The 14,465-nt window shown below is 38.9% G+C and overlaps 1 protein-coding gene across 1 annotated transcript in view; it reads left to right on the plus strand.

Annotated features, from left to right (window-relative positions):
• The window catches only part of LOC128704825 (phosphatidylinositol phosphatase PTPRQ), a gene marked incomplete at its 5' end in the record, with an annotated part of 153,195 nt that overhangs the window by 73,193 nt on the left and 65,537 nt on the right, over nucleotides 1-14,465 (plus strand). The window contains 1 exon segment of the mRNA XM_070104398.1: nucleotides 8,242-8,394. Within this exon segment, the coding sequence (XP_069960499.1) occupies nucleotides 8,242-8,394 (153 nt within the window).

Below are 14,465 nucleotides of genomic sequence, written 5' to 3' on the forward strand. Positions count from 1 at the left end.
TAACAATACTGTGACTGTAACACAACTATGACTGTAACAATACTGTGACTGTAACAGTTCTGTGTCTGTAACAGTACTGTGACTGTAACAATACTGTGACTGTAACAATACTATGACTGTAACAATACTGGGTCTGTAACAATACTGTGGCTGTAACAATACTATGACTGTAACAATACTGTGACTGTAACAATACTGTGACTGTAACAATACTGTGACTGTAACAATACTGTGACTGGAACAATACTCTGTCTGTATCAATGCAGTGTCTGGAACAATACTGTGACTGGAACAATTCTGTAAGTGGAACAATACTGTGACTGGAACAATAATGTGTCTGGAACAATACTGTGACTGGAACAATACTGTGTCTGGAACAATACTGTGACTGTAACAATACTGTGTCTGGAACAATACTGTGACTGGAACAATACTGTGTCTGGAACAATACTGTAAGTGGAACAATATTGTAAGTGGAACAATACTGTGAGAGGAACAATACTGTGTCTGGAGTAATACTGTGTTTGGAACATTACTGTGACTGGAACAATACTGTGTATGGAACAATACTGTGGCTGGAATAATAATATAAGTGGAACAATACTGTGACTGTAACAATACTGTGACTGTAACAATACTGTGCCTGTAACAATACTGTGACTGTAACAGCACTTTGTCTATATCAATACTGCGTCTGGAACAATACTGTGTATGGAACAATACTGTGACTGTAACAACACTCTGTCTGTATTAATACTGTGTCTGGAACAATTCTGTGACTGGAACAATACTGTGTCTGGAACAATACTGTGTCTGGAACAATACTGTGTCTGGAACAATACTGTAAGTGGAACAATACTGTGATTGGAACGCTACTTTGTCTGGAACAATACTGTGTCTGGAACAATACTGTAAGTGGAACAATACTGTGACTGGAACAATGCTGTGTCTGGAACAATACTGTAAGTGGAACAATACTGTGTCTGGAACAATGCTGTGTCTGGAACAATACTGTAAGTGGAACAATACTGTGACTGGAACAATACTGTGTCTGGAACAATACTGTGTCTGGAACAGTACTGTGTCTGAAACAATACTGTGTCTGGAACAATACTGTAAGTGGAACAATACTGTGACTGGAACAATGCTGTGTCTGGAACAATACTGTAAGTGGAACAATACTGTGTCTGGAACAATGCTGTGTCTGGAACAATACTGTAAGTGGAACAATACTGTGACTGGAACAATACTGTGTCTGGAACAGTACTGTGTCTGGAACAATACTGTGTCTGGAACAATACTGTAAGTGGAACAATATTGTGACTGGAACAATACTGTAAGTGGAACAATACTGTGACTGGAACAATACTGTAAGTGGAACAATACTGTGACTGGAACAATACTGTGTCTGAAACAGTACTGTGTCTGGAATAATACTGTGTCTGGAACAATACTGTAAGTGGAACAATACTGTGACTGGAACAATACTGTAAGTGGAACAATGCTGTGTCTGGAACAATACTGTAAGTGGAACAATACTGTGTCTGGAACAATACTGTGTCTGGAACAATACTGTAAGTGGAACAATACTGTGTCTGGAACAATACTGTAAGTGGAACAATACTGTGTCTGGAACAATACTGTAAGTGGAACAATACTGTGTCTGGAACAATACTGTAAGTGGAACAATACTGTGACTGGAACAATACTGTGACTGGAACAATACTGTGACTGGAACAATACTGTGTCTGGAACAATACTGTGTCTGGAAAAATACTGTGTCTGGAACAATACTGTGTCTGGAACAATACTGTGTCTGGAACAATACTGTAAGTGGAACAATACTGTGTCTGGAACAATACTGTAAGTGGAACAATACTGTGACTGGAACAATACTGTAAGTGGAACAATACTGTGTCTGGAACAATACTGTAAGTGGAACAATACTGTGACTGGAACAATACTGTAAGTGGAACAATACTGTGACTGGAACAATACTGTGACTGGAACAATACAGATATAACCCGCACATAGTGTACACTACATTATAAAATAATATACTTTAAACTGATATAAATCACTACTACGCCTACTACTACTGCTACTTTTACTACACACTACTATATATATGAAGTAATATCTCAGTCTTATAAGTGTTGTGCTGTTATGTTAATTTTACAGTTCCTTGATAATGTGAGAAATCACGAAAGCGCTTGTAAGTTCACAATTTTTTCAAAGCAGTTGTTTTAAAGTTATTAATTAGTGAAAGTATATCAAAAATCTTTTCATGGTAAAGGAGAATTAATATATTTTTAGATGAATATTACTGTTTTTTCTGTTTTGAATTTTAAAAAGTATTTTAGATCATTAACTATTTCATAAATCTTCAAGATTTCTTTATCTATGAACTCTGGGCTGCTAATATGCAGAGATCTGAAAAACACTGATAATAATTCAGAATAATAATAATAATAATTCAGAAAGTTTAACTCTATCATGGGAAGGATAATATTGCATATCAGATCAGATATTTCTTGGTTTTCTGTAAATTTTAAACTTAAAGTCATAATTCATCTTAATAATTTATACATCTAGAAAAGGAAATGAGTTATTTTGCTCAAACTCAGCAGTAAAATTTATGAAATGAGTTAGATTATTTAATTTAACAAGAAAATGGCTAAAACTTATAATCTTAGGCAAAATACATAAAACATTGTCAACATATCTATACCATTTTGCTCTGTTGGGAAGGATTTTGTTAACCAGTTTTTTTCAGAATATTCCGTGTAGAAGTTGTTAAGGACAGGTGAGAGAGGATTTCCCATTGACATACCAAACTTCTGAGTGTAAAACTCGCCATTAATCACAGACTTGGCATCAACAATATAGAGTTTAATAAACTCAATGATTGTAGGTACTGACTATGGTAAATCTTAAGAAGTTGTAGAGAAAATAAATTTAATAAATCATCACCTGGAACTTTTATATACAAAGAAGTAACATCAGAACTAAGCAGACTGTAGGAATTTAAATAAGTTATGGTACTTTATCACTAAATTTATATTGTTTATAACTTATTACGGATTGCGAAAAGGATTTTTACAGATTGCAAAAAGGATTTAGGAGTTCTGGTTAGTAGTAATCTAACACCAAGAAAACAGTGCATTAGTGTTTGCAATAAAGCTAACAGAACTCTTGGTTTCCTATCAAGAAGTATAAATAATAGAAGTCCTCAGGTTGTTCTTCAACTCTATATATCCTTGGTTAGGTCTCATTAAGATTATGCTGCTCAGTTTTGGTCACCGTATTACAGAATGGATATAAATGCTCTGGAAAACGTACAAAAGAGGATGACAAAATTGTTCCTATGTATCAGAAATCTTTCCTATGAGGACAGACTGAGGCCCTGAATCTGCACTCTCTAGAAAGGCTTAGAATTAGGGAGGATATGATTGAGGAGTATAAATGGAAAACAGGAATTAATAAAGAGGATGTAAATAGCGTGCTGAAAATATCTAACACAGACATGACTCGCAGCAATGGGTTTAAATTGGAAAAAAATCAGATTCAGGATGGATATAGGAAAGCACTGGTTTGGTAATAGAGTTGTGGATGAGTGGAACAAACTCCCGAGTACCGTGTAGTTTTAAAAATAGGTTGGATAAATACATGAGTGGGTGTGGGTGGGTGTAAGTTGGACCTAACTAGCTTGTGCTACTAGGTCGGATGCAGTGCTTCTCCCTTAAGTGACGTGTTTGATTTCACAAGGTCAAGGCACTGGCTTAAGCCGGTGGGAGAACTGGAGCTGCCTCGCATAGACCAGTAGGCCTGTTGCAGTGTTCCTTCTTTCTTATGTTCTTATGAGGGAAAATATTCTATTAGTGGGTTGGATTTGTGAAGGACCTGCCTAGTATGGGCCAACAGGCCTGCTGCAGTGCTCCTACTTTCTTATGTTCTTATGACGGAAAATATTCTATTAGTGGGATGGATTTATGAAGGACCTGCCTAGTATGGGCCAACAGGCCTGCTGCAGTGCTCCTACTTTCTTATGTTCTTATGTTCTAACATTAAAATTTGAAATTTTTCCAACAACTGGGCTCAACATATCTACTAGAGATTTAGATAATTTATAGAAAACTGGAGTTATGGAGATAATAATGGCTCTGACTGGATTATCTGGTTTGTTTTTTTAAATAATTCTTACATATATAATAATTCATACATATATAATAATTCATACATATATAATAACTCATACATATATAATAATTCATACATATATAATAATTCATACATATATAATAACTCATACATATATAATAACTCATACATATATAATAATTCATACATATATAATAATTCATACATATATAATAACTCATACATATATAATAATTCATACATATATAATAACTCATACATATATAATAATTCATACATATATAATAATTCATACATATATAATAACTCATACATATATAATAATTCATACATATATAATAATTCATACATATATAATAACTCATACATATATAATAATTCATACATATATAATAATTCATACATATATAATAACTCATACATATATAATAATTCATACTTATATAATAATTCATACATATATAATAACTCATTCATATATAATAATTCATACATATATAATAATTCATACATATATAATAACTCATACATATATAATAATTCATACATATATAATAATTCATACACATATAATAATTCATACATATATAATAACTCATACATATATAATAATTCATACATATATAATAATTCATACATATATAATAATTCATACATATATAATAACTCATACATATATAATAATTCATACATATATAATAACTCATACATATATAATAACTCATACATATATAATAATTCATACATATATAATAACTCATACATATATAATAATTCATACATATATAATAATTCATACACATATAATAATTCATACATATATAATAACTCATACATATATAATAATTCATACATATATAATAATTCATACATATATAATAATTCATACATATATAATCAAGATATATTGGTGGTCACGAATTTAATAATTTATCACAACTTTTTCAGTAGTCGTTATATTGTTTTATTAAAGTTATTGTTAACTGAATCTAAGAGGATCTTTCTAAGTTTGGAATAATTATCTGTATCATTTGAAAGATTATTTATTTTACTTTGATAATCAGTTTCTTTAAAAATTACTACTGTAATTATTTTATATTCTTTAGTAATACGCAAATTTTTATTATTAATAAGATTTTCATAGACTTTAAAAATCTTTGAGGACAGGAATATTTTGCTTAATCAAGGAACTATAAACCATCTTCTTACTTATATTAGGAATATTTTGTTTAATCAAGGAACTATAAACCATCTTCTTACTTATATTAGGAATATTTTGTTTAATCAAGGAACTATAAACCATCTTCTTACTTATATTAGGAATATTTTGTTTAATCAAGGAACTATAAACCATCTTCTTACTTATATTAGGAATATTTTGTTTAATCAAGGAACTATAAACCATTTTCTTACTTATATTAGAAATATTTTGTTTAATCAAGGAACTATAAACCATCTTCTTACTTATTTTAGGAAGATTTTGTTTAATCAAGGAACAATAAACCATCTTCTTACTTATATTAGGAATATTTTGTTTAATCAAGGAACTATAAACCATCTTCTTACTTATATTAGGAATATTTTGTTTAATCAAGGAACTATAAATCATCTTCTTACTTATATTAGGAATATTTTGCTTAATCAAGGAACTGTAAACCATCTTCTTACTTATATTAGGAATATTTTGTTTAATCAAGGAACTTAAAAACCATCTTCTTATATTAGGAATATTTTGTTTAGTCAAGGAACTATAAACCATCTTCTTACTTATATTAGGAATATTTTGTTTAATCAAGGAACTACAAACCATTTTCTTACTTATAAGAATTTCATCATTGGATAAGTCGTTAGATTTCTCTAAGTTGCAATTTTTACATTATTGATTTTTTCAGAACTTGCAAAACTTAGATCTGTTTACTATAATCTTATTGTATGCATACTTAAATGCATTCATACATAGATATGAACATTCATAAATGCACTCATACATGCATATATTCATACATGCATACATACATACATACATACATACATACATACATACATACATACAAGCATGAATTCATTTATAGATTCCTGCATTCATACATACCTATATACATACATAGATGCATGCTTGAATACATACATACATACTCATAAATATATTTTACATATGCAAGTATGTCAAACAATAAAATTTCACGATATTGATAATTTTGTTGTTTTATATTTACTAACTTAATTCACAATTTATTCTCCTCATCATTAACTCTCTTTCAAAGTTACGTAATATAAACCCAGATTAAGTTGTAATAAAATAATAAGGTCTGAGATGGACGAGAGACTTGAACTGTGGTACTAAGATTAACAAGTACAACAGTGCAACTTCTCATCAGAATCTTCCAAAAGCACAGTGTCATCAGTAAAAGGCAACTGTGACAACTCCCACTTTGTATTAGATTCTTTATGTATTAATAACCAAAAAATATGGAGAGGAGTCTTGAACTGTGGTTCCTAGATTAACAGGTCCAGCACACTACCAGTTGAGCTACCAGACTTATAATTGCATCAAGTAGGGTTTTAGAAACCTAGAAGCCTAGTTGAGGCTTCTAGAAGCCTAGTTGATGCAATTAGAAGTCTGGTAGCCAAACTGGTAGAGTGCTGGACCTGTTATTCTTAGGATAACAATTCAAGCCTCCCGTCCATCTTTTCTGTTTAATTAGTCATAAAGAATCTAACACAAAGTGGGAGTTGTCACAGTTGCTCTTTGCTGATGACACTGTGCTTCTGGGAGATTCCGAAGAGAGGTTGGTGGATGAGTTTGGTACTGTATGTAAAAGAAGGAAATTGAAAGTGAATATAGGAAAGAGTAAGGTGATGAGGATAACAAAAAAATATTAGGTAATGAAAGACTCATTATCAGGTTGGATGGAGAGAGTATGGAGGAGGACATGTTAGCAGATGGTTCCATGAAAGATGAGGTGAATCATAGAAATAACGAGGGAAAAAAGGTAATTGGTGCACTGAGGAGTTTGTGGAGACAAAGAACTTTTTCCATGGAAGCAAAGAGGGTAATGCATGATTGTATGGTTAAACCAGTGCTCTTATATGGGTGTGAAGCATGGGTGATGAATGTTGCAACAAGGAGAAGGCTGGAGGCAGTGGAGATGTCGTGTCTGAGGGCAATATGTTGTGTGACTATAATGCAGAGAATTCGTAGTTTGGAAATGAGGAAGAGGTGCAGGATTACCAAAACTATTATCCAGAGGGCTGAGGAGGGGTTGTTGAGCTGGTTTGGATATGTTGAGAAGATGAAACAAAACAGAACGACTTCGGGAGTGTACAAATTTGTAGTGGAGGGAAGGCGAGGTAGAGGTCGGCCTAGGAAAGGTTGGAAGGGGTGTAAAGGAGGTTAACACCCCTCCTTCAGAGTGCAGGCACTGTACTTCCCATCACCAGGACTCAAGTCTGGCCTACCGGTTTCCCTGAATCTCTTTATAAATAATACCCTGTTCACAAACCAACGGCATGTCAAATCCTAAAATCCATTTGTCTCCATTCGCTCCTATCTAACACGCTCACGCATGCTTGCTGGAAGTCCAAGCCCCTCGCACACAAAACCTCCTTTACCCCCCTCCAACATTTCCTAGGCCGACTTCTACCCCACCTTCCCTCCACTACAAATTTGTTTGCATGCGTGAGCATGCGTGAGCGTGTTAGATAGGAACGAATGGAGACAAATGGCTTTTAGGAGTTGACATGCTGTTGGATTGTGAACAGGGTATTGTTTAGAGATTCAGGGAAACCGGTCGGCCAGACTTGAGTCCTGGTGATGGGAAGTACAGCGCCTGCACTCTGAAGGAGGGGTTTTATTGTTGCACTTTCATGATTGTAGTGTTAGAGCGACTCTGGCAAGACAGTGATGGAGTGAATGATGGTGAAAGTTTTTTTCTTTTCGGGCCAACCTGCCTTGGTGGGAAACGGCCAATGATTTAATAAATAAAAATCATACATATTAGAGATCTTACTCACAATTAAGTACATAGGTATTTTGAAATGATTTAACCTGTATTTAGTTGTTTTATTTTTTTTTTTTAGATTCTGGTGAAGATTCCTGGCCTTGGGAAAATAAGGATAATTCATGTTACACAATGGACTCCTCTGTGCCATATACGAATTACAGTTTTTGTGTAGGAGTTGTTGGTCAAGATATAGACACTGAGTGTTGCTCTGTGGAGACACCACAAACTGGTAGGTAATACTCTGCTATTTTCACTAGATGCTACTCACTGTACAGGTTGGCATGACTTTCCTCATTATCAAGCTAATGTTTTCATTAATGATCAAATTAATTTAAATTAAATAGCATCATTATAAAAAATGAATGAAGGTCATAATACCGTTGCTACAAGGATTCACAACAATCTGGCAGTAACGAGAGAAAAATTATAACGACGACTCGGTCCCTTCTGGACATTGTTAATTGATCAGGAAAGACCGACTCATTGTCATATGGTACGTCTCCTAATTGTGAGTTTTTGGTAAATTGTTCTCATAGTATAAGTTAAAATTATTTAAATGAAAAATGACCCATCAGAGATCTTGTCAGATGTTCCTGGAAACATTCCCACACGGATATGTTTTGCATAGTTAATAATGTTAGGTATAAGAACTCTACCTACCTGGAGCTAGGTGGGTAGGTAGAGTTCTACCTGGAGGTAAGTAGAGTCCTACCTGGAGGTAAGTAGAGTCCTACCCGGAGGTAGGTAGGTAGAGTCCTACCTGGAGGTAGGTAGGTAGAGTCCAACCTGGATGTAAGTAGAGTCCTACCTGGAGGTAGGTACGTAGAGTCCTACCTGGATGTAAGTAGAGTCCTACCTGGAGGTAGGTAGGTAAAGTCCTACCTGGATGTAAGTAGAGTAATACCTGGAGGTAGGTAGGTAGAGTCCTACCTGGATGTAAGTAGAGTCCTGCCTGGAGGTAGGTACGTAGGTAGAATCCTACCTGGAGGTAGAAAGAGTCCTACCTGGAGGTAGGTAGATAGAGTCATACCTGGAGGTAGGTAGGTAGAGCCATACCTGACGTAGGAAAGTAGAGTCCTATCTGGAGGTAGGTAGGTAGAGTCCTACCTGAAGGTAGGTAGGTAGAGTCCTACCTGGAGGTAGGTAGGTAGAGTCCTACCTGGAGGTAAATAGAGTCCTATCTGGAGGTAGGTAGGTAGAGTCCTACCTGGAGGTAGGTAGATAGAGTCATACCTGGAGGTAGGTAGGTAGAGTTCTACCTGGAGATAGGGAGGTAGAGTCCTACCTGGAGGTAAGTAGAGTCCTACCTGGAGGTAGGTAGAGTCCTACCTGGAGGTAGGTAGAGTCCTACCTGGAGGTAGGTAGAGTCCTACCTGGAGGTAAGTAGAGTCCTACCTGGAGTTAGGTAGAGTCCTACCTGGAGGTAAGTAGAGTCCTACCTGGAGGTAGGTAGAGTCCTACCTGGAGGTAGGTAGAGTCCTATCTGGAGGTAGGTAGAGTCCTACCTGGAGGTAGGGAGAGTCCTACCTGGAGGTAGGTAGAGTCCTACCTGGAGGTAGGTAGAGTCCTACCTGGAGGTAGGTAGAGTCCTACCTGGAGGTAAGTAGTCCTACGTGGAGGTAGGTAGAGTCCTACCTGGAGGTAGGTAGAGTCCTACCTGGAGGTAGGTAGAGTCCTACCTGGAGGTAAGTAGAGTCCTACCTGGAGGTAGGTAGAGTCCTACCTGGAGGTAGGTAGAGTCCTACCTGGAGGTAGGTAGAGTCCTACCTGGAGGTAGGTAGAGTCCTACCTGGAGATAGGTAGAGTCCTACCTGGAGGTAGGTAGAGTCCTACCTGGAGGTAGGTAGAGTCCTACCTGGAGGTATGTAGAGTCCTACCTGGAGTTAGGTAGAGTCCTACCTGGAGGTAAGTAGAGTCCTACCTGGAGGTAGGTAGAGTCCTACCTGGAGGTAGGTAGAGTCCTCTCTGGAGATAGGTAGAGTCCTACCTGGAGGTAGGGAGAATCCTACCTGGAGGTAGGTAGAGTCCTACCTGGAGGTAGGTAGAGTCCTACCTGGAGGTAGGTAGAGTCCTACCTGGAGGTAGGTAGGTAGAGTCATACCTGGAGGTAGGTAGAGTCCTACCTGGAGGTAGGTAGAGTCCTACCTGGAGATAGGTAGAGTCCTACCTGGAGGTAGGTAGAGTCCTACCTGGAGGTAGGTAGAGTCCTACCTGGAGGTATGTAGAGTCCTACCTGGAGTTAGGTAGAGTCCTACCTGGAGGTAAGTAGAGTCCTACCTGGAGGTAGGTAGAGTCCTACCTGGAGGTAGGTAGAGTCCTATCTGGAGGTAGGTAGAGTCCTACCTGGAGGAAGGGAGAGTTCTACCTGGAGGTAGGTAGAGTCCTACCTGGAGGTAGGTAGAGTCCTACCTGGAGGTAGGTAGAGTCCTACCTGGAGGTAGGTAGGTAGAGTCATACCTGGAGGTAGGTAGAGTCCTACCTGGAGGTAGGTAGAGTCCTACCTGGAGGTAGGTAGAGTCCTACCTGGAGGTAAGTAGAGTCCTACCTGGAGGTAGGTAGAGTCCTACCTGGAGGTAGGTAGAGTCCTACCTGGAGGTAGGTAGAGTCCTACCTGGAGGTAGGTAGGTAGAGTCATACCTGGAGGTAGGTAGAGTCCAACCTGGAGGTAGGTAGAGTCCTACTTGGAGGTAAGTAGAGTCCTACCTGGAGGTAGGTAGAGTCCTACCTGGAGGTAGGTACGTAGAGTCCTACCTGGATGTAAGTAGAGTCCTACCTGGAGGTAGGTAGGTAGAGTCCTACCTGGATGTAAGTAGAGTCCTGCCTGGAGGTAGGAACGTAGGTAGAATCCTACCTGGAGGTAGATAGAGTCCTACCTGGAGGTAGGTAGATAGAGTCATACCTGGAGGTAGGTAGGTAGAGCCATACCTGACGTAGGTAAGTAGAGTCCTACCTGGAGGTAGGTAGGTAGAGTCCTACCTGAAGGTAGGTAGGTAGAGTCCTACCTGGAGGTAGGTAGGTAGAGCCCTACCTGGAGGTAGGTAGGTAGAGTCCTACCTGGAGGTAAATAGAGTCCTATCTGGAGGTAGGTAGGTAGAGTCCTACCTGGAGGTAGATAGATAGAGTCATACCTGGAGGTAGGTAGGTAGAGTTCTACCTGGAGATAGGTAGGTAGAGTCCTACCTGGAGGTAGGTAGAGTCCTACCTGGAGGTAGGTAGAGTCCTACCTGGAGGTAGGTAGAGTCCTACCTAGAGGTAGGTAGAGTCCTACCTGGAGGTAGGTAAAGTCCTACCTGGAGGAAGGTAGAGTCCTACCTGGAGATAGGTAGAGTCCTACCTGGAGGTATGTAGAGTCCTACCTGGAGTTAGGTAGAGTCCTACCTGGAGGTAAGTAGAGTCCTACCTGGAGGTAGGTAGAGTCCTACCTGGAGGTAGGTAGAGTCCTATCTGGAGGTAGGTAGAGTCCTACCTGGAGGTAGGGAGAGTCCTACGTGGAGGTAGGTAGAGTCCTACATGGAGGTAGGTAGAGTCCTACCTGGAGGTAGGTAGAGTCCTACCTGGAGATAGGTAGAGTCCTACCTGGAGGTAGGTAGAGTCCTACCTCGAGGTAGGTAGAGTCCTACCTGGAGGTATGTAGAGTCCTACCTGGAGTTAGGTAGAGTCCTACCTGGAGGTAAGTAGAGTCCTACCTGGAGGTAGGTAGAGTCCTACCTGGAGGTAGGTAGAGTCCTATCTGGAGGTAGGTAGAGTCCTACCTGGAGGTAGGGAGAGTCCTACCTGGAGGTAGGTAGAGTCCTACCTGTAGAGTCCTACCTGGAGGTAGGTAGAGTCCTACCTGGAGGTAGGTAGGTAGAGTCATACCTGGAGGTAGGTAGAGTCCTACCTGGAGGTAGGTAGAGTCCTACCTGGAGGTAGGTAGAGTCCTACCTGGAGGTAGGGAGAGTCCTACCTGGAGGTAGGTAGAGTCCTACCTGGAGGTAGGTAGAGTCCTACCTGTAGACTCCTACCTGGAGGTAGGTAGAGTCCTACCTGGAGGTAGGTAGGTAGAGTCATACCTGGAGGTAGGTAGAGTCCTACGTGGAGGTAGGTAGGTAGAGTCCTACCTGGAGGTAGGTAGAGTCCTACCTGGAGGTAGGTAGAGTCCTACCTGTAGAGTCCTACCTGGAGGTAGGTAGAGTCCTACCTGGAGGTAGGTAGGTAGAGTCATACCTGGAGGTAGGTAGAGTCCTACCTGGAGGTAGGTAGAGTCCTACCTGGAGGTAGGTAGAGTCCTACCTGGAGGTAAGTAGAGTCCTACCTGGAGGTAGGTAGAGTCCTACCTGGAGGTAGGTAGAGTCCTACCTGGAGGTAGGGAGAGTCCTACCTGGAGGTAGGTAGAGTCCTACCTGTAGAGTCCTACCTGGAGGTAGGTAGAGTCCTACCTGGAGGTAGGTAGGTAGAGTCCTACCTGGAGGTAGGTAGAGTCCTACCTGGAGGTAAGTAGAGTCCTACCTGGAGGTAGGTAGAGTCCTACCTGGAGGTAGGTAGAGTCCTACCTGGAGGTAGGTAGAGTCCTACCTGGAGGTAGGTAGAGTCCTACCTGGAGGTAGGTAGGTAGAGTCCTACCTGGAGGTAGGTAGAGTCCTACCTGGAGGTAAGTAGAGTCCTACCTGGAGGTAGGTAGAGTCCTACCTGGAGGTAGGTAGAGTCCTACCTGGAGGTAGGTAGAGTCCTACCTGGAGGTAGGTAGAGTCCTACCTGGAGGTAGGTAGGTAGAGTCCTACCTGGAGGTAGGTAGAGTCCTACCTGGAGGTAAGTAGAGTCCTACCTGGAGGTAGGTAGAGTCCTACCTGGAGGTAGGTAGAGTCCTACCTGGAGGTAGGTAGAGTCCTACCTGGAGGTAGGTAGAGTCCTACCTGGAGGTAGGTAGAGTCCTACCTGGAGGTAGGCAGAGTCCTACCTGGAGGTAGGCAGAGTCCTTATACCAAACATTCTTAGGTGCAACTATAGTGACGTTTTATAGTGATAAGATAAAATAAGATAAGATACTTTATTTAATCATGACACAATCTTTGTACTGAGGTGAAAGACATGTATGTATGCATGTCAAACGCCTCTTAATACACAGAACAATTATGACAAATGTTCCGCTCTCCAGCAGCTTTGTCAAGCTGTTAAGCTGACCATTCTGTTACTTTTATATAATTGATGTCAGTCACAAAATGCAATAGACTTGTATATTCTGTGAGTGTCTTGCAGACATATATATCTCTTTGTGTAATATATTTAACAGTAGCATCTATTGCGCCTTTCCTTAAATGTTCTCTCAAACCATAGTATTGCCTCTTTCTTCAAATTCAAATTCAAATTCAAATTCAAAGTTTATTCTCTATAAGGATTACAATGCTGAGTTTACAGAAATTTGGTTATTGTGTGGTTTACATGTAGTAAAATAGTGATTACAGAGTGAACCACTAGAACGCTTAGCATGGCTGGGCATTTCGGGCAGACTTAGTTTTTATTCTTAATTGTAAAATATTACAAATTATGAGGTAAGTTGGTATTATGGCTAAGTGACTAAATACTAGTTTGTGAGTTTAGCAGTGTGAATGCTTTTGTTTTGGCACAGTATATAGTTTCAGTATTGGAGTATCACAGGATTCATTATTTTAAGATTGAGATTAATATTTCTGTTTATGGTCAAATGAGTGAGTGAGTGTAAGTGTGAACCACCAGGTGGTATTCGTGTAGTTAGTTGACGGGGTGTATCAAAAAATATTTAATTCCATCTGAGAGACTATGTTAACCATAATGAATGGTGCATAACTACCTCTGCTGATCCTCATAACGAAGTAATATTCCCTTCATTCAATCTTAACAATTTAACAATTTTCTCAATAAAGATATTTTTACACAAAATTTTCTTTACAACGACCTATTCCTTTGCAATTATGTTACCTTTACCTAAGTACATTCCTCCAAATTTTGTCTGTAAACCCTGCCTGGGAAGGCTGCAGGAGACTGATGGTGGGTTTTCAGTTTGGAAAATATTTTCTGAATAAATAGAGCCCCTAATTCAGAAACATATATAAAAAGTGCCAAAAGAATTGTTATATTACTGTAACAAAACGCTTAATTTTTTTTCTTTAAGGCCAGACAGTGTCGGCTTTATTGTCATTACAATGAGGGACTAATTACCTCACACTCCTCCTCTCCTTGTGTTTTTCTGCTTTGTATTGGACTGATGAAGCCACTGTGTGGCGAAACGTTTCTTCAATAAAGTTTCCCATGTGTTGTGTAAGTGTCTCACTTCTTCAACTTGTC

Source organism: Cherax quadricarinatus, chromosome 91 (genome assembly GCF_038502225.1).
Source record: "Cherax quadricarinatus isolate ZL_2023a chromosome 91, ASM3850222v1, whole genome shotgun sequence".
Taxonomy (NCBI): Eukaryota; Metazoa; Arthropoda; class Malacostraca; order Decapoda; family Parastacidae; genus Cherax; species Cherax quadricarinatus.